This window comes from Callorhinus ursinus, unplaced genomic scaffold (assembly GCF_003265705.2).
Source record: "Callorhinus ursinus isolate GAN/ISIS: 27379988/994484 unplaced genomic scaffold, GSC_fseal_2.0 scaffold49, whole genome shotgun sequence".
Taxonomy (NCBI): domain Eukaryota; kingdom Metazoa; phylum Chordata; class Mammalia; order Carnivora; family Otariidae; genus Callorhinus; species Callorhinus ursinus.
This window is the reverse complement of record NW_027397111.1, coordinates 437,558-462,864: the sequence shown is the minus strand read 5'-3', so window position 1 is coordinate 462,864 and position 25,307 is coordinate 437,558. Positions and strand designations below refer to the sequence as shown.

General features: G+C 52.9%; 1 protein-coding gene across 1 annotated transcript in view; it reads left to right on the top strand.

The window, feature by feature from the left end:
• OTOG (otogelin) overlaps window positions 1-19,829 on the top strand; it is an 84,932-nt gene extending 65,103 nt beyond the window's left edge. Inside the window, exons 40-56 of the mRNA XM_025848543.2 lie at window positions 2,289-2,472; window positions 4,783-5,003; window positions 5,232-5,370; window positions 6,798-6,992; window positions 7,185-7,397; window positions 7,987-8,091; window positions 8,268-8,375; window positions 8,803-8,904; window positions 12,024-12,122; window positions 13,217-13,257; window positions 14,275-14,350; window positions 14,450-14,628; window positions 15,399-15,503; window positions 15,691-15,810; window positions 16,999-17,044; window positions 19,399-19,478; window positions 19,563-19,829. Coding sequence (XP_025704328.2) covers window positions 2,289-2,472; window positions 4,783-5,003; window positions 5,232-5,370; window positions 6,798-6,992; window positions 7,185-7,397; window positions 7,987-8,091; window positions 8,268-8,375; window positions 8,803-8,904; window positions 12,024-12,122; window positions 13,217-13,257; window positions 14,275-14,350; window positions 14,450-14,628; window positions 15,399-15,503; window positions 15,691-15,810; window positions 16,999-17,044; window positions 19,399-19,478; window positions 19,563-19,763 — 2,214 coding nt within the window. The 3' untranslated portion in view covers window positions 19,764-19,829. The remainder of the gene's footprint in view (window positions 1-2,288; window positions 2,473-4,782; window positions 5,004-5,231; window positions 5,371-6,797; window positions 6,993-7,184; window positions 7,398-7,986; window positions 8,092-8,267; window positions 8,376-8,802; window positions 8,905-12,023; window positions 12,123-13,216; window positions 13,258-14,274; window positions 14,351-14,449; window positions 14,629-15,398; window positions 15,504-15,690; window positions 15,811-16,998; window positions 17,045-19,398; window positions 19,479-19,562) is intronic.
• Window positions 19,830-25,307: the final 5,478 nt, after the last annotated feature.

Here is a 25,307-nt window from a genome sequence, read left to right as displayed (position 1 = left end):
CCCACAGATCACTTATGTTCTGTTCATCCTTTTTTCAGTCTTTTTTTCTTTCTGTGTTACATTTTAGATAGTATCTATTGCTCTGTATTTAAGTTCATTAATATATTCATTTATGGTGTCTAATCATCTATTAATCCCATCCAGTATAGTTTTCACCATAGACATTAATTTTATTTTTCATCTCTAGAAGTTTGATTTGGGTCTTTTTGTATCTTCCCTATCTTGCTCTAAAAATCTTGTTTTCCTTTACTTTTTTGAAAATATGGAATATAGTTTTAATGATTATCTTTTTGCCCCTATTTATCATTTTGGGTCATGTTTATCATGTTTATCATTTCTGGGTCAATTCTATCATGTTTATCATTTCTGGGTCAATTTTAACTGATTTTTCCCACTTCATTATGGGCTGTACTTTCCTGCTGCTTTGTGAGACTGACGATTTTTTTTTTATTGGATTACAGACATTGTGAGTTTTGCCTTGTTGGATGCTGGATATTCTTTTCTTTTTAAAAAATATTCTTGAGTTTTGTACTAGTTACACTACTAGAAAAAGTTCAATCCATTTGAAGCTTGCTTTGTTGAGTGGAGCCTATATAGTTTTATCCTAAGACGATTTTATTCTATATTTTTTATTCTAAGGAGTGATTCCTCACTACTGAAGAAGTAGCTTTCTCATACCCTACCCTAGATCTTATGTATATTTGCACTGTAACTAGTGGTGTCTCTAGCTATTCTTAGCCCAGTGTGAGACCTGGGAATTTTTCTGTCTGCTCCTTTCAGGTGATTGTTTTCCTGGTCTCAAGTAGCTTTCCCACCTGCATACACTGGTCAGTATTCATACACAGGGTCAGGACAGGGTGAGAGAGGGAATGTCTGCAGAACTTCTGAGCATGTGTGCCCTCTCTCTCTCACTTTCTCTCTCTCCCCCCTTTTTCTCTTTCTCTCCCCAGCTCTCTTCCCTTCAGCATTTTGTTCTGCAAACTCCAGCTGTCTTGGCCTGCATGAACTCTCAACTCTTGTCTCACGAACTCAGGGAGCCCACCAGGCTCTCCCTGGGTTCCTTCTTCCTTTCTGCTCCGTGGGCTGGAGACTTCCTCTAAGCAATAACTAGGCAATCATAAGGCTCACCTCATTTGCTTTCCCTTTCTCAGGGAGATCATTCTCCTGTGCTGCCAACTGCTCAATGTCTGAAAACTATTGTTTCATACAATTTGTCAGATTTTTTGGTTGCTTAACGCAAGAGGGTATATCCAGTCCTTATTACTCCATCTTGATCAGAAGCTAAAACCCAAGTCCTTAGTTTTGAAAATGTGTCCTTTGTCTTTACTTGAACTCAGGTTTCTGTGAACACAAGTGAGGATCCCTGGGCTTCCGTGTTCATTCCCAGAACTAGGAGACCACTCCAGGTTCATGCAGCCCCATCCCCTCTCTGCACAACTAGGAAGGCTCAGGCTGAGAGCACGAGGGATTTCCCAAGGTCAAAGTTTTCCAACACAGAAATTCCTGTCCTGGATAATTTGCGAAGTGATTAATAAGACAGTGATTCTTGTAGGGGAGGGAGGTATAAAGTCATTATAAATATTTTAAGATTCTAATCTTTTCATTTCCCATTTCTACAAAGTAAAACTAATAATCCATAGTACGTAGAAATTTAACCTTGTCGATATGTAGTAGAGGTTGTAGCTTTGAATGTAAAGTGTTTGAGAGAATTAGGGTGTGTTGCATATTTAACAAACATTGATTGAGACCCCAATTTATGTCAGGCCCAAAGGCAGGTGCTGGAGATTCAAAGGTGGATCAGCCAGAGTGTCTGCCCTTAAGAAACTCAGAGTCCATCTGGTGCCTCGATGAGGGAAACAAACAGATTCTATCTTAATGGCCAGCATAGAGATGAGGAGGCCCCAGAGAAGGCGTGCCCAAGATAGAGGCTGGAGACTTAGGAAAAATCTCCCAGAAGAAATGATCTGAGCAGAGTCAGGAAAGAAGAGAGGATTAGAAGGCCTCAAAGTGTAACATGTGTTTGCTTGGGCACAGGGATGTAGCCTGCTTCCCATTGTTATATTTTTTGTTTCATCATTTTGTGCTCATAAAAATGGTTTCAGAATTCTTTGATGTCACTTGGACAGTGTCTTGGCCACATGTGCCTGAAACAGAGACTGTCACATAGCTTGATACTGTTTGTTGGATAAATGCATGGATACATGGATGGATGGGTGGATGGATGGAGGGATGTATGGACAAACGGACAGACAAGCTGTTCTCACATTGAACACTCTCCCCCCCACAAGGTGACTGTGGATTCACAGCCTATCTGGCCCCCTATGAGCAGACACGGATTCAGAATTGAGGACACAGGCCACATGTATGTGATCCGGACGCCGTCGCACATCCAGATCCAGTGGCTCCACAGCTCAGGACTCATGATCCTGGAGGCCAGCAAAGCCAGCGAGGCCCAGGGCTATGGCCTATGCGGTGAGGTGGGACCCAGCTGGGGGAGAGGGGATGCTTCTTGGGTCCGCCTCTGCCCCTAAACACAGGTTGCCCTGTGTGAACCCAGGGGAAGCTGGGACAGAAGGCCAGGCCAGAGGTGGAACCAGCACAGCTGCCAGGGCACAGAGACCTAGTGTCTGGTGTTCTGGGGCTGAAGCTGCCAGCAAGGAGATGGCACAGAGCTCTGGCCTCGGCCAGTTGTCACTTTAATTGGGATTGTTTGTCAGCTTCCCTGATGGCTTCCTAATACCAGATAATCCTTCCTGTCTGCATAGGCCTGGGCACTTCACAAAGCACTTCCACACTCTGATCTCACTTATTGCCGGTCATCCACACAACAGCCCTAAGAGATGACCATTGAACTTAAGAAAGAAAGGGGGCTCAGAGAAGTTAAGTGGCTTGCCTCAGCTCACACAGCTGAGCTGCCACAACACTTAGAACTAGGCTCTTCAGACCACAGCATGACTGCGGGAGCATGCCCTAAGGGACTGGATGTATTTTGATAAGGAAAAGGGGTGCAGGGGGAGTCTGAGTGTGGACTGCTGCTCCCCCACAGGGAACTCCGTGACAGATGGCCATGATTATGATGATGGAAGACATAGGAGCACTTATGTGTTCCATAAACACATAAGTCTGCATTCATACATCTGCACCATTTTGACCATGTATTCAAATTGCCCTCCAGACGTGAACTAACACGTGTAAGTCTGCTCCCTACTCATTACTTACCATGTACCAGTCACAGGATAGATAGTAGGCAAAACAGACAAAATCACTGTTTTATGAAACTTCTGTTCTTACTGACCTACTGATACAAGCATCTCTCTTTACACACACACACACACACACACACACACACACACCCAGGACCACCACCACTCCACCATCTTTTTCTCACCATTTCTTGCTTCTACTGTTTATGCCTGGCAGGGAGTGCTGTGCTCAGCAGTAATCTCCTCCCTAGGATACCTTCGTGACACCCTTCAGTGACTCAATGCCAAGACCAAAAATGCAACCACGGGGACCACTGATAAAACCTGAAGGTTTTGTAGTAAATCATGCTTTATATTCATGAAACTGGTGGCTGGAGGTATGAGAGCAGAAGTCAGCTAGTTTACCTCTATTTTATCCAAACTAACGCTTAGTGTCCCAGACACCCTGCTGGGCAACCGGGGGGACTACTGAGAAAGTGAGAAAATGAGTCTAAAGGAAAATGAATCTTTGCACTCCGAGCAAGACAGCCCAGCAAACCAAAATCCCTTCTACAGAACTGGGAAGGTCATGGACGGGTGCATCTGAAGGGCTCTTGAAAGAAAGACTTCTGAGAAAGCGTTTCAGGCAGAGGGAGCAGCATAAGAAGGTCAAGGGCAGGGAAGTGTGTGTTTGGAGCCTAGAACGTGAGAGATGAAGCTGGAAGTTAAGGTCATGTTAGAAGCTGTGACAGAGGAACTTCAGCCCCACCCCCATTTCAGTGCCTTACAACCTGACAGAAGTTTATTTCTGGCACACACAAATGCCCAAGCGGGGACTCCTTCCGTCTCGTGGCTCTGCCATTCTCAACACAAGCTTCCAGCTCCACTGCAGGAAGAAGAGTCAATGAGTGTTCATGGCCCGGGCCCCGCCGTGGTGCCCTCAGCCCCACTCCTGTCCTGTTGGCTGGGCCTCAGCATGGGCTCCCCAGCCCCAGGAGAGCCTGGGGAGAGTAGGCTAGCGAACTGCCGGGGAAGAAGAGCAAACAGGTGTTACACTTAGCTAGCAATCTCTGCTAAGGCAGATTTTTTTGGAATAACTTTTAATTTTCATACGATGTCAGAAATAGTATAAAGAACTCCCATGTATTTTTTACTCAGATTTACCAAGTGTTCACATTTTGCCCCATTTGCTTTTCCTGCCTCTGTGTGTGTATAAAACACACACATATGTCTACATACATGTTTGCATGCTTATATACATATGTGATTTTTATATATGCACTTTTCTATGTTATGCAATTCATATATATATATATGTATATATATATGCATTTTTCTGAGTGATTTGAAAGTATGTTTGAGACATTATATCCCTCTTTCTCTAAATACTTTGGTGTGTGTCTCCTACGAACGATGACATCTTCCTACACAGCAGGTTTCTTAGTTTCTCTGTGCCTCGTTTCTCTCATCTATATATAAAAGGGGGATAATAGTAATACCAGCCTGAAAGAATTGTTGTAAGAAATATGCAAAGTGACATCTGGGGACCTGGGAGTGGTGGTGATAATTACAGCTATTGGGATAATCTGCCCCTCTCCAGGTATCTGTGATGGGGATGCGGCCAATGACCTCAGCCTGGAGGATGGCTCTGTGGTGGGTGAGGCTGAGGACCCTGCTCCCTTTCTGGACAGTTGGCAGGTGCCCAGCTCCCTGACCTCGGTGGGCCAGACCCGCTTCCGCCCGGATAGCTGTGCCACAGCTGACTGCTCACCCTGCCTTCGAATGGTGTCCAACCGCACCTTCAGCGCCTGCCACCGCTTTGTATGTACCAGCTGGGCCCAGTGTGGGGGGGCCTCCCAGGCCAGGAGTGGCAGCACCCGCCTGCAGAGGGCAGCTCCCCAGAGGTGTTGAGCCTGGGACCAGATCAGGAGCCTTCAGAAGCTGGTTGTTGCCCCTGCGCAGGGCTGGGGGCGGAGTGTGGGGGGAGTGGGCCGGGCCCTGGGATGTGGGGAATGAGGGTAAGCAGCGCTGTTCGATGCACGTGCCCAGGTGACCCCAGAGTCGTTCTGTGAGCTGTGGATCCGGGACACCAAGTACGTGCAGCAGCCCTGCGTGGCACTGACGGTGTACGTGTCTATGTGCCACAAATTCCATGTGTGCATCGAGTGGCGACGCTCCGACTACTGCCGTGAGTCAGGGACCGAGTGGGAGTGGGGAGGATGGGCGACTCCTCCATTGCTTCTGAGGCTTCTGCCCCTCTTAATTATTCATTCATTCATTCACTCATTCATTCATATTAATAATTCAAGAAATACTTTATAAATACATCTCTAAGCAAAGGAATACAGTAACAAATTTATTTTTATTATAATTTAGATTAATAAGTCAAATGAATATTATCTGCTTATTATTTAATTTATCTGAATCTACTTGCCTCATTTGTAAAATGAGGAAAGTAATAATAGCTCCCCCTGGGGTTGTTTTGAGGGTAACATGAGGTAATGTATGCCGCGGGCCTCACGCAGGCCCACCACATGGTTACCATCCAGGAAGTGTTACCTTTCTCTTAATTTCTTGGTCATCTTTCTCTTCTTTCAGTCTCTCCCCTCCTTGCCTGAGGGAGGGAGATCCACCCCCTCCTCACTCCGTTAGGTTTGCATTTGTGGGGTAGACAGGCGTGGACTGGCCTAGGGCAGTCTGATTTATAAACGTGGACACATCCAGATAGGCCAGAAGCAGCTCACAGGAAGACCACAGCTAGAATATGACAGATAAGAGATGAAAAGACAAAGTCATCTAGAGTAGTGTTTTTCACAATGTGGGTATGAAATCAACTTTGGGGGTCAACACCATATTAAAAATATGCAACAGAATAGGAAATGCTAGTGTGTACTGTACCTAGAAAGAGTAAATACTGTTTTGTGAAAAATTTTGCTTCAATATATCAGTAATGCTCTAAAAAAAGGTAATATCTATATCTATATATATCTCTCAGTAATTCTCAATCAATCTCAGCTACCCTTTAAAATCACCAGGGAACTTTGAAAAGTATGAATGCTGGGCCCCACGATAAGAGATGCCAGTTCAGTTGCTCTGAGGTAGGATCCTGGCAAGGGTATTTGCAGGCCCCCAAATGATTCCTTCCTCCATAAGGACCCCTGTTTGAGGTTTGAGGACCACTGTTCTGCATGCCCATGTGTATTGGACCACAGTGTGAAAATCTACTTTTTACCATCAAGAAAATTTGAAAACACTGATCTAGAGCAAGGATTTGGCAAATGTTTCCTGTAACGGGCCATATAGTAAATAATTGAGGCTTTTGAGGCTTTATGGTCTCTGTCAAAATTACTCAGCTCTGCCCTTGGAGTGCTAAAGCAGCCAGATACAATAGGCAAGTGACTGGGCGGGGCTGCGTTTCAATAAAACTTTATTTGCAAAAATACATAGGAGGCTGGATTTGGCCATGGGTTGTACTTTGCTGCCTCCTGATCTAGATAAGGGAGGCAGTGACACCAAACCCCTTTGCACTCTCTGCTGAGCCACAGATGATGTTCTGAGGCCCCTCCTCACTGCCTGGGGTCTGAGCCAGGCCTGGTGCCCCCTGTGCCCCTGCAGCCTTCCTGTGCTCCAGCGACTCCATATACCAGGCATGTGTGGCAGCCTGCGAGCCCCCTGAGTCATGCCAGGATGGGCTGCTGGGCCCGCTGGACCCAGAGCAGTGCCAAGTGCTGGGCGAGGGCTGTGTCTGCTCTGAGGGCACCATCTTGCACCGGCGCCACTCGGCACTCTGCATCCCCGAGGAGAAGTGTGGTAGGTCCCTCCAAAGCTGACCTCACACTAGAGTCCCCTCATCCCACCTGCCACCCATGGCCGAGGCCCCTCTGCCTCCCTCCAGGTCTGCTTTGGGGATGGTCAGTGTCCCAGGGAGGGTCAAGCCCGGGACGGTCTGGGTCTCCCCACCCGCCTCAGGGCCCCGTGCCCCGCCATGTCCCCCAACTGCAGCCTGCACCGACAGCACGGGGGTGCCTCGGGCCCTGGGGGAGACGTGGAACAGCTCCCTCAGTGGATGCTGCCGGCACCGGTGCCAGGCTCCCAACACCATCGTCCCAGTGGACTTGGGCTGCCCAGGGCCCCGCCCTGAGACCTGCCCACGTTTTGGGGAGGTGGCCTTGCTCCTGCCCACTGAGGATCCCTGCTGCCTGGGGACGGTTTGCGGTAAGTCCTACCATTCACTTCCCTCGACCTCAACCACAAGATGGTTAAAAGGCCCCAGCTCCACCTGCTGACCTTGATGAATAGGACAAGGCCTGGGAAAATGAAAGGGTCTTGTGGGGGGTGTGTTGTGAGGAGTGGAGAGCCCCGCCTGGGGGACAGGAGCCCCCCTCATGAAGCAGTGTGGGTAGGGCTTAAGGGCAGGCAGCCTGGATGACTCTTCCTCCACCGCTTTGCTGCCTCGTGACCTCAGCCGATGATTTAACATCTTCTGTGCCTTAGTTGATTCTGCAGTAGCATGAGGTTGATCATAGTCCGCACTCTCTGGGTTGTTGTGAGAATCTAGAAGTTGATACTGATCTAGGACATCTGCTGGTACGTGGCCCATCTCGAGGAGTATTAACTACTAATGCTCTTCTGTTGAGCCCTGGACCTTCTGTGTGACCCTCAGAGGCCCCTTCCAGGAACGTGGGTCCTGGGGGGGGTGGAGGGAGAACTGAGGACAAGCTGTCTAGGTGCTGGGCAGTACTGGAGGCTGGGGGCGGGGGGAGTCCCAGCCTCCAGGTGACAGGCCCTGTGGCCCCTGGCCCAGTGTGTAACCAGACTCTGTGTGAGGGACTCGCCCCTACCTGCCGCCCAGGCCACCGACTCCTCACCCACTTCCAGGAGGACTCCTGCTGCCCCAGCTACAGCTGTGGTGAGAGGTCCTGAGGAGGGGAGCACAGGGGGAGGGGGAGTCCTGCTGCTGGGGGAGGAGAGCTCTGGGGACTGGGTTCTGGCTGGGGGTTGGGGCAGAGCCGGCGTCGGGGCTCAGGCATGGCCAGACAGGGTCTGCTCCCAGCACCCAAAACTTAAGTTCTGTCTTTTCTGCAGAGTGTGACCCAGCCCTGTGTGAGGCAGAGCTGGTCCCCAGCTGCCGCCAGGACCAGATCCTGATTGCGGGCCGCCTGGGGGACTCGTGCTGTACCTCCTACTTCTGCGGTGAGTGGACGTGCCGGCAGATGTCAGCATGCTCAGCTGGATCCCAGCCATCCCCTTCCTCAGCCATTCCCCGGGGCTGCTGGGAGGAAAGGGTGGGGGTCTCCAGGCGGACTGGGCACAGGAGAAGGGTGAGAGTCCTGTTCAGAACAAGGGAAGGAGGAAGAGGAAACCAACCAGGGCTTCACCCCATCCGTTACTAGCAGGAGGAAACTGGTGTGTGTTCGGCGTAAGACTTCAGGTAGATAGGAGGATGTAGATTCTTGCTCCAGGACAGGCCCCATGAGGCCATGAAAGACTACTTGAGTCCAGCTCCTGTCACAGCTGGGTTTTAGGTACCCCCCCGCCACCAACCCAGCAACCTGCTCTGTACCAAGACCCCATGAGGGGGACTGCCTGTGACGGCCGTGGCCCCTCTCCCCCTGCTCAGCCTGTGGCGACTGTCCAGATCCGATCCCTGAGTGTCAGGAAGGAGAGGCGCTCACCGTGGACAGGAACACCACAGAGTTCTGCTGCCCTCTGTACCAGTGTGGTGAGTCCCAGCTGGACACGGGGACCTCACCACAAGGGGCTCCAGGGACATTTATGTGCCACGGGGGCCCCTTTACAGTGTCCTCCCTCGGGACCGATGGGAGTTCAGCAGGGAGCCCCAGGGAGCCCCCAGGGAGTGAGCACGGAGTAGCCAAACCCGTGATGGAGGAGGACGCTGGGCCAGGCCGTGGCAGCCGGATGGTGCAGGGTCCAGGCTGGGACATGGATGGCTCTGAAGCTTTAGGAAGAGGTTCCCTGTCCCCTCCCTCGGAGCCCCCCAGGGCCAGGGGAAGGCCTATGTTGAGGCCACCCTAACCCTCCTAGCACTGATTCACAGTCCTCATTCTCTGGCCCAAGGCCCCTGCTTCAGGGCCCCTCTTGCCCTGTTTTACCCTGGCATCCGCACATGGAGCCTGCATCCCACAAGACCTTGCATCTCGAAGCCTTGGAAGCTCTTTTGTGTTGCAAGCAGACCCTTCCTGATATCCTTAAAGGACATAGTACCTTAATTGTGTACCTAGTGCCTTAATAGTACCTATTAAACATAGTAGAGCCAGCATCAGGGACTTTAAGAAAACCTAATGGATGAGAGTTAACAAACTGTTTGAATTTAAAGATGACTCCACTTACAAAAACTGCACACTGATTATAGGAAAAATGTGAGTGAACAGTGCACAGAGCAGCATAGGTGAATACTATCTGCCAGGAGACCCCAGGGGCAACCCTGACGGCTTCAATGTCAGAAACCAACTTTGGAACAGTGTAGACTTCCATGGAGCGTGCCCAGATGAGCTGGCCACACTGCGCCAGTTGGCTCCACCTGGGGTCTCCGACGCCACTCGTCCCCAAGCGTTCACAAAGCTGATCTGAGCAGAGGGTCAGCATCCTTCCTCTCCTCTCTCTGTGTGTCTCTTCCTCTGTCCTCTTCGGCCTCCCTCTCTTGTTCACATATCTCTCTGTGGTTCTCAGGAGGAAGCCTGGAAATGTGGAATGAGGACAGGCACGGCCAGCGAGTCATGGTTTCGCATTCCCAGTTCTGCCATTTACCAGCCGTGTGGCCTGGGGCAAGTCACTGACTCTCTGAGCCAAGGTTCCTCGTGTGTCCAATGGTGCTAATAATACGTACCTTGAGGGGTCTCGTGAAGACTAGAGATAATATATGTGAAGTGCCTGATGGTCCTTGGCATACAGTAGGTGCTCAATAAAGGGAGACTACTGATATTACTACTTCTCCCAATCCTCATTGTGCTTTTATTATAGAAGCACTATATACACCTCATAGAAGGTACAGAATCCAAGTAAATGCAAGCAAGTGAAAATACTTTCTTCCTGCTTCCTAGCTATTCCACTGTCAACACGTTAGAATATATCCTTCCACATATTCTCTATGCCTTTGTATGTGTAATGTGTTTCTAACCAAAATAAGCTCACACTGTACATGCTTTTTTCAATTTTTTATTTGTTTCATTGTTTGTATTAAAGTTAATTGATATACAATGTTTAGTTTCAAGTGTACAACATAGTGATTCAACAAATGTACACATTCCTCAGTGCTCATCGTGATGAATGTAGTCACCATCTGTCACCACACAGTGTCATTATAATATTGTTGACCATATTCCTTGTGCTGTACTTTTCATCTCTGTGACTTATTTATTTTGTAACTGGAAGTTTGTATCTTAATCTCCTTTACCTATTTCACCCATCCTCCCCCCCCGACATCCACCAGTTCGTTCTCTGTATTTGAGAGTCTTCTTTGTTTTGTTTGCTCATTTGTTCTGTTTTTCAGACTCCACATATAAGTGAAATCTTATGGTGTTGGTCTTTGTTTGACTTAGCATAATGCCCTCTGGGTCCATCCACGTTGTCACAAAGGTGTACCTGCTCTTTTTTAACCCGCTGTTTTCGGTTAATGTTAATACATTTTCAAGTTATATCATACCCCATCCAGGGTTTTCCTGGTTTGTCCAATCCAGGACCACACATTCCTATTTTGTCTCCTAGATAGCTTTGAACCTAGCATAGATGCCTTTTTCTGCATGACACGAAATTATAGTTTGGGCTGGGGTCCCGCAGAAAAGTCCCACCTTCTGGACTTATCCATTGCTTCCTCTTGGAACTGTTTACCTGGCTCCCCCCATCCTCTGTGCCTCCTGTAAACCAGAAGTCAGATCTAAGACTTGGTGGATATAAGTTACAAGTGTGGGGCTCGACAGACACGAGCTTCACCGTACGTCACGTCCTGAGACACAGCCTGACTGGTGGAGACTCTAACTGAGACTAACGTGGGCTCTGGATGAGGGTGGTGACTGTTGGATGCCTCCATCTTGCATTTACATTTTTCCTCCTTCATCCAGAAGGGAACCCATTACTTTGACACTAGACAAAGGCCCTACTGCCCCTCCACCTCATGATTTTTTGAGACATCAGTTGATAATCCTTACCCATGCATATATATATATGCAAATATATATATATATATTTTAGTAAACCAGATAAGTCTTACCTTTTTCAAAACCTCCCCTTCAGTGCTGCCCCTCGTACCTCCCCTCCCCACCCCAAAGTTGTTCCCGGGGGCAGGGGTCCCTCACTCCTTGCCTTGTCCTCTCAATGAATGAGAATGACTGAGGAACCCCAAACTAAGAGGGGCTGCCTGAAGACTAGGAAAAAGAGAAGGTGCGCCCTGGAGTCTAGCACCCCTGAAGCAGAGCAGACTCAGGGTGGGCCACGAGGGTATGGTTTCCACAGGGTGGGCAGAATGGTGTTCTCCTCTAGAGGGAACCGTTCCCGGCAGGGGAGCTTGCGCTGGGCACTGGCTCCCATCTGACCCCTACTCTTAGGATGACACAGAATACAGGGGAGGTAAGGCCCCATTGAGTGACTTAAAGACTTTGACCCTGTCCTATTGCTAATGCCTCCTCAGAGTAGAACTAAGGCTTCCAGAAGTTGTTCAAGGGGGAGACTCCAGGAGCCCATGCTTATGCCCTGGACTCCAGTCCTGGAGGGTGTCTAAGGACAGTGGGGGGCGGGAACCCAAGGAGGAGCCAGTGTTGCATTTCTGGGGGTCTCTGCTCCAAGGTATCTGCAGCTAATGTGTCCCCTGCCTCCCCTGGCTCACAGTGTGCGAGAGCTTCCGCTGTCCCCAAGTGCAGTGTGGTGTGGGCACCGCCCTGGTGGAGGTATGGAGCCCAGACCGCTGCTGTCCCTACAAGTCCTGCGGTGAGTCCCTGGATGGGGATGGCCCTACCCAAAGGCGAAGATCCAGGGCCCCTGCGAAGAGGGGGGCAGGGGAGGAATGGGGTCCCCCCACTGTCAACCTGCTCACATTCTAGCCTTCCAGAATCACCAAGACTGCCTTCCTCCCCCTGGCATCTGATCTCTGGGGGCTTAGCTTTCCTACACCCTTTTCTCTCCAGGATGAAAGAAGGAACAAAATCAAGTTCCCTGTTCCCAAAAGGTTTTTCCATCTAAAAAAAAAAAGTCTTTGTTGCAGCTGTCTGTTAGTAAACATGGTCTTTGTTAAAATTTACCTCAAACCCCTTTGGGCGCCTCCATGATCGATAATAAACACCAGTAAACTTTATGTAAAAATGTCATTTAAAAACAGTTGAGAAAATATTTTGCATTTATTTCACTTGTCTTTTTTCCAGGCCTCCAATGTCAACTTCACGAGGGCAGAGATTTTAGTCTGTTTTATTCATTGCTTTGTCCCCAGGGCACAGAAAAACCTCCGGCATAGAGTAGGCGCTTATAACTGTTTGCTGCAGGAGTGAGGGACCCAGGAGAGTGTTTTCACAGCCCCTCCGACCTTGCGCTCTCCTCCCGTGAAGCTAGGGCGGGTGTGTCTGTTAGGTTTGCTAGCTCCCCCGCAGCTCCTTGCTGGGATATATATTTGGGAAAGATAGATGGTCAGAAGTTTCACCCCTGCCATGTGAAGAGGCCCCACATCTGCTCTAGAAAGGGCTCTCCGGAGGATGGAGGACGAGGCAGGATGAAGTCCAGATGACAAAGGGAACCTGCCGTTGGTCTGTCTGCCTGTTCAGCCTCACCCGCCTCTGGAGTGCAGCTTAGAACTAGGACCCACCCCTGCACCCCACCTGCCCTACCAGAGGTGGGGGGGGGGGAGCCGCAACCTCCATGCCCAGCGAGGCTGGAGGAAGGCTGAGATTTTGGCTTCTTCCCCCCAACCCCCACCCTGACTGGGCCTGAGCCTGGGCCAGAGGAGGGGCCAGAGGGAGCGGCCTGGGGGTGCAGGGAGACTTCCACCTGGACATCTCCCAGTGAGATGGGTCCCGGCCCGTCCTGTTTTTCAGAGTGTGACTGCGACACAATCCCGGTACCCCGGTGCCACCTGGTATGGAAACCCTGCTTCTCTCCACTTTCTGTGATCTGCCTCCCCCTTTCCTTTCCACTCTGTCCCATCCCCTGGAGACCCTAGTCCTTTAATGTAGTGCAGAGAGCCTTGTCCTAAGCTCTGCTTTCTGAGCACAGTGTCCGCATTTACAAAGTGGGCATGCTCAGGCTTCAGCATTGTGGTGAGCAGGTACGAGGATGGTGATGATGGTGGGGGTGGGGTGGGGGGGTAAGGGTGGGGGGAAGATGAAGATGATGGTGATGGAACTCATAACGGCAGCTCATGTTTACTGAGAGCTAACTATATGTCAGGAACGTTCCTAGGCCTTTTATGTCTGTTGTCAAATTAATTCTCATGACAGCCCAACGAGGTTGATTCCATGATGATCTCAGTTATACAAACAAGGAAACTAAGGTTAAGGTCATGAAGCTAGTAAATCACAGTCAGGATTAGAACCCAGGAAATCTGACTCCAGAGGCCATGCCCTTCACCACCAGGCTGCACGGCCCCTGAGGGAAGGGAAAATACTTTAAGAAATGTGAAGTTATGTTAAAAAGTTTTTTCACCATTTTCTGGATTACATATATTGTCCTCACCCCCTCTCCCCCAGCACACATTTCCTCCTTTTCTCCCCCTCCCATCCTTCCTCTTCTCCCTTCAACTGGTGAAGGAGGCGGGTAAATGATATAAGCCATGTAGGGTTCTTGGTTGGCAGCCATGCAATGGTCCCTTGTTGAGGTGGCCAGTGAGTGCTTGGGGCGAAAGGAGAGCCCTTAGGTCCTGGGAGAGGACGCTGGGGAGTGATCCTCAGTGGGGAAGCCACGCATTTCTCTCTTGGCTGGGGAGTGACTGAGCTGCCCGGGGCCCCAGGGCCCCCAGGCCTGGCCAGCCCCCTGCCCTCCCACTGCAAGGAGGTGACTGACAAAGGCAAGGGCCCGGGGGCGGGGGGCAGCCTGCTCCCAAGGGCGGGGCTGGGCTTCTGCGCCCTGGGGTGCTCATTGCCTCTGCCCCACCCAGTGGGAGAAGTCCCAGCTGGACGAGGAATTCTTGCACAGCGTGGAGAATGTGTGCGGTTGCGCCAAATACGAGTGTGGTGAGTGGGGAAGGGAAGCCCATGGGGTAGAGCCAGGCTGGGCCGGATGTGGCTGCCGGGCTCTCTCGGTGACTGTGGCCATTCGGCTCGCCCATGCAGCCAAGGCCCCCGTGTGCCTGAGCCGCGAGCTGGGGGTGATGCTGCCGGGCCAGACCGTGGTAGAGCTCTCGACAGACGGCGTGTGCCACACCTCGCGCTGCACTCACGTGCTCGACCCTCTCACCAGCTTCTACCAAATCAACACCACCTCTGTCCTGTGTGACGTCCGCTGTGAGGTGGTAGGTGCGGGGCGGGAGAGGGGTGGCCAGGGTCAGGGGGGCTGTCCTGGGGGACCCTGGGTGATCCAGGAGTCAGAGGAGCCTCAAGCTTTCTATACATGTCTGAAGAGTAGGCCTGGGGGGAGGGGCCCTTCAGAGACCCCTGTGGAAGGTGCTAAGCTCCGGCTGGGTTGGGAGAGGCCAGGAGGGGAACAGCAAGAGTGTGGGTCTGGCCAGGGCGGGTGTCTCACGGAGAGAACACATACTGATGAGGCACCTACTTATGACTGGCACACTCCTTGTTGCTCTGTGTGTGTGTGTTTGTGTTGCTACCCTTTGTTGAGCACTTCTGCATGCCCAGCATCTAGGAGAGTGACTGGCTTCTAGTAAAAGCTAATGAGGGTAGGGGGTAGAATTATTCCCATTTGTCAAATGAGAAAGCTGAGGCTTAGGGAGGTCCAGTCATTTGTCCAAATTCCCACAGGGACTGGGCCTCAAATTGAGGTCTATGTACAACCAGAACGAGCACCCTTAATCACCAGCAACGCTACCTCTGAAAGGGGTGGAAATGTTCTTCGTCCACGGGGGTTGGGCCTAGGAATTGCTGTGGAGGAGGCTTAAGGAAGAAGTAAGGTTGACCTTCCTGCCTGAGATGAGAGGCTGGGAGCTCCCTTTCTGAGAGGGGGGGCCTTCTCTGGGCTTTGGGCTCAGGGACCTCAGACAGTAGGAAAGGCAGGAGGATGGAAGTGGGCACATGGCTGAGGCCCCTCTCGTCCTGCCCTGTCCTGCAGAACCAGGAGTACGAGCACCCACGGGACCTGGCGGCCTGCTGTGGCTCCTGCAGGAACGTGTCCTGCCTCTTCACTTTCCCCAACGGCACCACTTCCCTGTTCTTGGTAGGCAGCCCCCTAGCTACCCACCCGGGGAGGCATGCTGGGGGGCAGCCAGGGCGCAGGGCGAGGCGCAGACAGGGCCCCTGGCAGTGCCGGGTCCTGGGCTGCACCCGTGTTCGGAGCCATGCCCTATCAGTTCCCTCGGGCCATCTGGCCACGAGTCCCCCTCGCCCACCTCTGTGCTCTCTAGCCTGGGGCGTCCTGGATCGCAGACTGTGCCCGCCATCACTGCAGCAGCACGCCCCTGGGCGCCGTGCTCGTCCGCTCACCCATCAGCTGCCCCCCGCTCAACGAGACCGAGTGCGCCAAGGTCAGTGCCAGCCCCTCCCCCCACGGCATGGCCTGAAGCCAGGGATATCGGCCGCCTTACTGGCAGGGGGCGTGGGTCCGGTGTGCAGAGATGAGGGAGGAGGGGTTCCCTGGAGTCCATACGTGCCCTGCCACCCCAGCTCCACATCTCTCCATGTAGTCCTGTTCTGACCACATCACTCCGCACGTCCTCACACATCACATGGCCGCGCACGTATGTGCGCAGACATACGTCCTCACATGCACACCAACACGGACAGTCAGTCCCTCACACACACCACACACCGCACGGGGCCGTTAACACCTCGGCCTGCCAGAGCACACACCACGCACCGTCACACACCAGGGCACACACACCACACACAGCACACCGATGCCCAGTTCAGGCCTGGGATGGTCTACCGGCACTGTCACTAACCAAACCAGCACCAGCAGGGACAGCTGTCACTATGGGCAGACCTCACAGGCAAGGATATCTGGAGGGTTGGGTTATTGTTGCATTACTGAAGTGCCTGAGATTAATACTGGACATTGAAAGATTTCTGATCTTACCCAGAAAACAAATACGCACATTCCCAGTCACACTCACACACTCACAACACAAAATCTCACATGTACACACACACGTATATGCTCATAAAATCACACGCATATACACACACTTATTGACAAAAAATTTGTCACATCATTGTTTTATCCATTTCATAAAAGAGGAGAAGGACTGTAAGGGATAATCACCCCCATTTTCAAGGTGGGAAAACTAAGCCCAGAGGAAAGGGGTGACTTATCCAGGGCTGACCCAAATGGGTCAGCCCCAGCACCCCTCCCCTCCCCGACCCTCTGTGCAGGAAGCACTAATGAGAGAACAGGGTGGGGCATGAGGGAAGCTGCCACTGGAAGGATGGGGGGCCCACACCATCTTATCCAGCCTGCAGTCTTACTGGGGCCACAGGCCGCCTTCGTGCCGGTGTCCCAACCAGCCAGCTTAGCTCTCGTGGCTCTCCCATGGCCAGCCCAGGGGCCCCTTCTCCCTCTGGCCGGGGCCTGATGGATGGCAAGGCCTGGCGCTCCTCTCCCAGGGCATCACGGGAGAAAAGGAGTCACTCTTGCACTCTTGCTGCCCCTTGCTGGGATCTTGGCTCCTGGCTGGGATGGGCTCTCCCACTCACCTCCTCTCCTCTCCCTCTAGGTTGGGGGCTCAGTGGTACCTTCCTTAGAAGGATGCTGCAGGACATGTGAGTGAGCACGGTGGAGGCCCAGGGGTGAAGGGGGACACGCTTCTGGTTGGGGGACAGAGTATCGTGTCAGGGCTCAGAGGGCCAGGTTCCTGGCCTGGCACCTCCAGTGGTGGTTCTTCAGGGGTTATTAGATGAAGGGATAACGCCCCTACCATGGGGCTCATGGCACCGGCAGAGATATGCAGATGGGCAGAGACCATGCTCATGTTCCTATCCCAACAAAAGGCCTCCGCTTCTTGATGGAGACAGGGGACGTCCAGGAGGTCAGTAACTCACCAGCTACTCTCCCTCCTCCTGCCCCTGCCAAGACCCCTAGCCCAGAAGTCCCCCAAGTGAATTCTCCCTATGGTCGGGACCCCTGTCTTGGAGGTGCCTCCTGGGTGGGACTCAGGCCCACAGGGTCCCTGACTCAGTCTGAGTGAGAGTTCTGTGCATCCGTCCTCACGCCTGGCCCCTGGAACCTGCAGCCCCAACCACATCTGCATGCATGTTCCAGTCGGCTTTAGGACCCTTGCCTACAGGCCTCGCCTCGCCCTAGGGTCCTCAGACTGGCCTGGGAGGGATGTAGAATTTGGGACCCTTTTATGTCCACCTCACATTCTGCAGGAAAGCTGGGCTCAGTGCCTCATTGGCTGATCTCTGACCCCAAATTCATGTTTCCTGAATAGTCCATGTGCTCCCTTGTGACCTGTGACCCATGTCCCTCTCCCCAGGTTTCCTGGGGACCCCGTTTCCTGTGGTCCCCGTTAGCCCCGCCTCTCCTCCACGGGTTAGTGTCCACTGCCACCCAGGTACTCCTCTCGGAAGCCCCCAGGACTGTAGGCATGCAGCCGCGTTGCTGTTCCCAACAATGTCCCTTCTGCTAGGTGCCCCAGCTTGGGGTGGGGGGGAGGGGCCCCCGCTCCCTGCCTCTGGCAAAGGCCTTTCGGCCAAAAGTGCATGCTGGATAGTGAGCCTCACCCCCTGGGCTTGCGTGGGAATGCTTCAGCGGTGCCCACTCTCCCAGAGCACATCAATGCCCAATGCTGCCACCGCTTTGCTCCCACTGGTAACTCAGCTGGTCTCGGTCCAGGACCCCAAGGGCCATAGCCAGGACAGCCCTTGGGCCTCTTGCCTCCTAGAAGCAGAGGGGGAGGAAAATGTGAACTTAGCTCCGGCGAGGAGTCCTCCAGCGGGTATGGTGGGAAACCCACTGTGGTGAGGCCCAGAGACCAGAAGAAAGGATTCCACCCCATTTCTGGCAGGCACTCTGGGGTGACAGAGCGAATCTGTGCATCAGGCAAATATTTACCGAGCATCAGTATGCCAGGCACTGTTTTAGGCACTGTAGACACAGCATAAATAAGGCTTCATGGAGCTGACATTTTAGTGGGAGAGACAGAATATTAAGTAAAATATATAATAAAAAGGATGCATCTGGTTTTATGGGGATTGAAACTTGATACAATTTGGGCGGGCCTCATTAAGAAAAAGAATACAGACCTACAAGTCCCATATCAGGGTGTGAAACTGAATATTTATTTAGAATGAGAAAAGAGCTCACAACAAGTTGAGGGAGGGGCTGTTCAAAAGGAGGCCCAAAGCTTCCCTTTCCCCAGCGTAACTACAGGTGTGTCTCTGAGGCCTTGGTGATGGTGCCCTGGATAGAAATAAGACAAGGGAGGGTTCAGGGAGGGGGCATAGGGTGGAGGGAGGGAGTTGTAGTTTCAGGCAGGGTGCAGGAGAGGCCTGGGGAGGGGATATTTGAGTCTGTGAGGGCCTGCATGGCCCTGAGGTGGCTTGTCTGTGGGAGGTGCAGTCCAGGCAGAGGAAGCTGGCCTGCTCATCATTTTCCATCCCTGTGACCACTGTGTGAGGTGGGCAAACCCCCGGCCCTGTCTGATGGATACGGAAACCCAGTGAGCCTGCTGTGTGCAAGCTTCTGCTAGGGACTGGGGTTTCCATACATTCAGGAAATTGCCGATTCTTTATCCTAGAAGCCCTCTCAGAGAGGAATGCTGAAGCTGAGAGAGGGGTGGGGACGGGGCCAGGGTCAACAACAGGGGTTAGAGACACTGGGCCTGGGGCGGGGAGGCAGCCTGCCTGGTCTCCAAATCCTCCTCTTCCCTAGCCCAGAGCCCCTGAAGCCATGCAGACCTCATTCCCTGTCTCCCTTGCCTTCACCGCCTCCCCATCTTTCCAGGGCACTGAGTGAAAGGCTTTCTCTTCGCTGGGGAGGGGCTCTACTGCATGGGTACTAACACCAGTACAGACGCCCTCGAGCATGACACTAACTGCCCCAGTCTGGCGCATCCTGCCGCCCCCCCCCCGCTAGCACTTCTTAGCCACAGCTGCCCCCCCCGCCCCCCCAGGTAAAGAGGATGGGCGTTCCTGCAAGAAGGTGACCATCCGTATGACCATCCGAAAGAATGAATGCAGGAGCAACACCCCCGTGAGTGGCGCCCGCGTGGCGGCGGGAGAGGGGGCTTCGCGGGCTGGGCTACACAGTCGGCCTCACCCGCCTGCCCACCTCCAGGTGAACCTGGTGTCCTGCGATGGGAGGTGCCCGTCCGCCAGCATCTACAACTATAACATCAACACCTACGCCCGCTTCTGCAAGTGCTGCCGGGAGGTGGGTCTGCAGCGGCGCTCCGTGCAGCTCTTCTGTGCCACCAACGCCACCTGGGTGCCCTACACTGTGCAGGAGCCCACCGACTGTGCCTGCCAGTGGTCCTGAGAGCTGGGGGCCACCTCTGCCACCCCCACCTTCTGCTTCCAGCTGGCCCAGTGTGCCGGGGCGACGGGCCTGGGGGGCGCCGCAGGTGTGGAGAGCTGGGAGTGACAGGCAGAGGCACAGAGAGTGACTAGAAAGGGCCACACCTGCCCATCCTGGCTGCTTCTTCCGCCTCCTGCTCCTGCATACACGGGAAAGTGCCACACCTGTGGGCTCAGGGAACTCCACTCTGTCCTTGGCCGAGGTCTGGAATGGGCCCTAGGCCTGACTCTGGCTGCAGGGGGAGGGGGTGAGAGCTTTCCTGGGAAGCCAGGGCCAGAGCCAGACTCAAGACCACGGGCAGGGCCAGGATGTGGTGGCCCACTCTTTTTTGGCCCTTTCTACCCCGGGGAGAACCACAGACACAGTAAAGGGAAGGGAGGCTTTAACTGCAACACTCAGGCAGGACGACTTCCCAGAAGCAAAGAGGGTGGGTTCCCAGGTCCTTCCACCAACATCTGTGAGGTCAGGCCCAGAACCGGGGAGTGGGTTCAGTGACCTTCGAGTCCCCAAGAGGGATGCCCTGGTATTCTGTCGTTGACCTTGCGGTTCAGGAAAGGATTTAGAAGAACAGACCTGTGCCTGCTCCATTCGCGCCCCCCTCCCGCCCCGCCGCCCCACGCCAGCCTTCCTGGCAGGCAAGCTGGCTCTTGTGAGGTGGAGGCAGGAGCCCCCAAGGGCCCTTGGTTTTTCATGGTACCTTCAGCCTGGAAGGGCAGCGCCTGGCTTTGCAATGTGCCTTTTCTCCAAGGACATAGCAGAGTTGGTCTCTAGAGGGGCCTGAGTGTGTTTTGTGGCTCAGCCAATTCCTAGCTCTCTGCTTCGTGGGACTGTTTAGCAGGAGGGCATCTGTCAGTAGAAAATGCAGGCCCTACACACGTACAACGGGTCTCCCAGCTTTCGTCAGAGCCTTGTCTCTGAACCAGAGTGTCCTTAAAGCCAGGGCTAGGGTCCCCTTCACACCCCACTCTGCAAGTCACCTCCCATGCCACTTTGTGCTGCCGGTCCAAAGGGCATGGCCATGAGGTTATTCAGGCCGCAGCACCACCCTGATACGTCTGGGGATGTGGGGCCGCCCTGGTGTCCCTAGGGTTGGGGTTAGAAGCCTGTGCCAGGATGGTCCCCAGCTGTTCCTGCAGCCTCTTTGTTCTTGTACCTGTATTCTGGTTCTGTATCTATTAAACCACAGAAAGACACCAGGCCTCGGAGCATCTCTGAGGGTGCCGGTCTGCTTGGAATCCGAAGGAATTTCAGCTGTGAAGAGAAGACCTATGTAACGGCCCTGAAGGTCGCTCCAACTTCTGCTGGCCCACCTGCCCCCAGCACTGTGCCCCGCCCCGCCTCAGCACCTGTCCGCGGCTTGTTGGAACTGAGCTGACAGGAGACGGGCTCCCAAGGGAAGGGGTGGGAGGAAGCGCGAGGACATGAAGCGGTGGGGAGCTAGCGCCCCAGTGGGGAGCCTCAGTTTGGAAAGGTGGCCTCAGGCTTTCAGAGGACTGTTCATCTCCTGCCTGTCACTGACGCCCCGGATCTGTAGGCTTGGCCCTCCTGGGCTCCAGCTGGAGGCAGCTTCCCAGCGCCCGCCCCACCCCCACCGTGTAGTCCCAGGCGGCCTCTCTTCTGGTGATCACACCCATCACGGGAATCATAGTGCTCCCGCCTTTCCATCCCTCCTCACCGGCCCTTCCAGCCAGGCGTCCCCTCCCGCCTGTTCCTCCCGGAAGCCGACCTCCCACCCCACCCCTCTGGCCAAACCTCCCAGTCCTGTTCCCTCAGCTTCCTCCCGGTAGACTCAGTGAAAGATTAACCAGAAGCAAATCGTCACCCAGCGGGATACCCTGCTCTGTGCTATGCAGAAGAAAGGAGACAGTGAGGAATTTAAACCTTGATCAGTTGCCCAATTGCCCTCAAGAAGCCAGTACCGGCAGTGTTGGTATCAGTGTTCATTGAAACAATTTGGAGATGGTGATTCACATCAAAAATACCTATACCCTTTGATGAAACTCGCAAATTTCTAGGCAGCTATGATAGGCTGTAGGATACTCTTCCACATATTCGTGCCAGGGACCTCTGAATAGGAGACTTGACATAGTAAAAAGGACTCTGCAGATGTGATTAAGACTCTTGAGGTGGGGAGGGGATCCTGGATTATCCAGTGGGCCCAATAAAATCCCCAGGGTCCTCGTAAGAGGGAGGCAGGGGGGTCAGAGTCAAAGGACATGGAATGACAGATGCTGAGGTTGAAATGATGCACTTTGAGGTTGGAGGAAGGGGTTACTGGCCAAAGAATTTGGGCAACTTTTAGAAGCTGGGAGAAGCAAGGAATGGATTCTCCCCTGGAGCCTCCAGAAAGAACACAGGATTGCCCATGCCTTGATTTTAACCCAGTGAAACTGATTTAATACTTCTGACCTCTGGAACTCCAAGAGAATAGATTTGCGTTACTTTAAGCCATTAAGTTTGTGGTAATTTGTCACAGCAGCTATAGAAAACTAATATGGCATCTAAAGAAGTAATTCATAAAAGGATGCAGGTGCCTGACTGTTTATTATAGCATTGTCTTAGTTTTTTTTTTTTTAAATAGTAACAACTTACATGCCTACAGATAGGGAATGATTAGATTACCTGGTACAGCAATTCCGTTGAAGATTATAGAGCTGTTTCATATACTGACAGTGGGCTCTCCAGGATATGTTAAACAAAGAAAGGAAATTGTGTGTCAGTTCCCACAAAATGACCCACTTCTTTATGCACCTATGCAGGGACAAACCCACGCATGCACACGTGCACACACACACACACACACACGCACACACACACACACACACACACCAGTCTCATTCCCTTGAAGGGTTTTCAGGCTTGAGGAGGGCCCTTCCTGGCTGTTTGGACCAGCTGGTTCAATGGCAACATTGGTCCCAGAACATCCTGTTTGCTTCTGAGGGCCCCAAAGAGTGTCACTGTGTACAGGAGGATGAGATGATCACCCCAGAATAGACTCAGGGCTCAAGGGGTATCTATGGCAATTCCCCTATCCCCTCTCTCTTCCTATGGCTTACAGCTTGAGGGGACCCTCCAGGCCACACACCGGACAGGTAAGAAAACAGAAACCCAGGACCCAGCCCCTCTGAGAGCTGGTAGCTGAGCTGGGCGGGTGCCCAGCCCGCAGGCCCCCTGTGACATCTTTGCAAACACGAGGGGTTTTGAGCCCCAGAACCATCCCATTTTCCGTGCTTCGGGCTCAAGTTCCCGCCCTGATTTTCTGGGCTTAATCTTCTTCCTGTGGAAATCAATAAGGACATTGTGATGGAATGATTCACGTTCAAGGTCAGGCCAGAGCAAATTGGAGGCGACATGCTGATTTTACCGCCCTCATGGAGTGGAGAGCCAATCCTGCTCACAGACCCCTTAACCCTTTCCTCACCACTCCCAACAGCTGGGTCAGCACCTGCCCAGCGCCAGCGTCCTCCCCCAGCCCCTTCGCCCTGGTGTGGCCCTTACTTTTACATCTCCCCAAGGCTCTGACCACACGGCCTTGAAGCCTCACAAGGGTTCCTGGTGGTTTGGGGAAGGCAGATGGCAATCACAGCCCTGAACCAAACAGGAACGATTTCAAGTTGAAGGTCAGATGCTACTTGTATAAGTTCAAAGGCCACATCCTGCCCAAAGAAATCTCCCTCCTTGAAGCAAAGCTTTCCCCACTTCCAACCCTCTTTTCAGAGCTCTAGGTCCCCTCTTCCTGCTTGCTGTCCTGGGCTGTCCCACATGAGGTAGAGGAGAAGGGAGACTTAAGTTCCTCATTTTTCTGATGCACAGCAAGTCAGATCTTTTCTGTGGCTCAAACATGGTAGAGATTTATGTCTCCCTCCTATAAAAAAGAACAAAACAAAAACAAACACAGGTGTTTCTGAGTAGCTGGAACCTTGCATCCAGAACGATTCAGGGACCCTGGCTCCTCTGTCTTGAGGGACTACCATCTTCAGCACATGCTCACCTGCACCAAGCCAGCCCCAGGAGGGCTCAGAGCACGCAGGGAGGGGTTGGGGAAACAGGAATGTAAGTGGCTTGCTCTCTTTCACTCATCCTTGTGGCCAGAAACTGTGTATGTGGCCACAACTCACTGCAAGGGAGGCTGGGAGATGTAGTCCTCCTGTGTGCCCAGGACGAAGAGACCTGGGTCTGGAAGATGTCTTCTCAGTGAGGAGGTGGAGACAGTGGGGACAACGCTAAGGAGTTTGGCTGAGTAGGGCAGAAGAGAGAAAGGGCATGAGGTCAAGGGAAGATTTATTTGTTTGATGGCTTGAGGAAGGCAGTGACTTGACCACATATCCTGGAAGGAGCCAGTGGAGAGAGAAGGGTTTTGCTGGGGTACAGATCAGGGTCTCAGAGGGCCCTTGGCTGGCATGAGGAGGAACAGTGACAGATAAAGGCACCTCTGGCTGGGTGGACCCTGCCTTAGATCTTATTCCTCGTGGGTCCCCAGTGTCTAACGCAGGAAACTGAACACTGAGTACGAACATGCCTTTAAGCATAAAAGTGAGGAGCCCGGGAAGCAAGAAGTTAAAGAGGAGAGGAATGGGCAGATCCGGGGAGCCAGGTGCCCCCCAACATACTGTGGCAGTGCCAGTTAATCCCTTGCAGCAGGCAGGAGGCCTACACAGCTGTCTCTCCCAAGCTGGAACTGCACACCCAGCCGGCCCTTTGCCCGGAGGTCCTGGCGGCCCAGGGTGGAGGGAAGGGGAGGAGATAGGTGGGCAACATGGTGGGTAACTCGTTCTCCAGAGCTGAGCCGTTCTGTAGGCTTGCTACTCAGCCCCCACTTGCCGTGAAGACTGACCTCCTTCTGGGCCAGTGTCCTCACCAGCCAGGGAAAGCCCAAGTGTGTCCCTGCTCCCCCCCACACCTCGTCCATTCCTGTGTCTGCGTTGTTGCCTGGGGCCTTTGCCTCATCTGGAATGCCCTTTTCCTCCCTCTCTCTGGGCAGCTCCGGCCTAGTCTTCAGACCAACCTTGAGCTGCAACCCCCCCGCCCACAGCCTCCTTCTCTTTGGTCACCAGCCCCCCTCGGCCCTGGGTTCTGCTTGTCTGGGGTGTCACATGCCAGTGCAGCGTGATGCTCTGCACAGGGAAGGGGCACGCAGGCCCAGCTCTTGCATTCATTCATTCTTCACCCACGTTTCATTCACAACAGAGGAGGAAGCTAAGGCCCAGAGAGGTTAAGCAACTGCACAGCTGGAGAGTGGGGGACTCAGGACATGAGCCCATACTTGTCTCATTCCAGAATCCACACTCATACTTCCCTTCTCACTGGGAAAAGCATGAAGTGGACTGCTGGGTGCCTAATGGTTACCATTCCAGGCCCCTTCCTCCCAGAGGCCAGAGAGGACAGTGGAAAGAATATTCTAGTCTCTCTTTGGCCAGTTACCAGTTATAGGATGTTGGCAAATGTCAAGCCTCAGTCCCTCACTGTGAGGAGGGGTGACAGGTTCTACATGCTAGCGTTGGCATG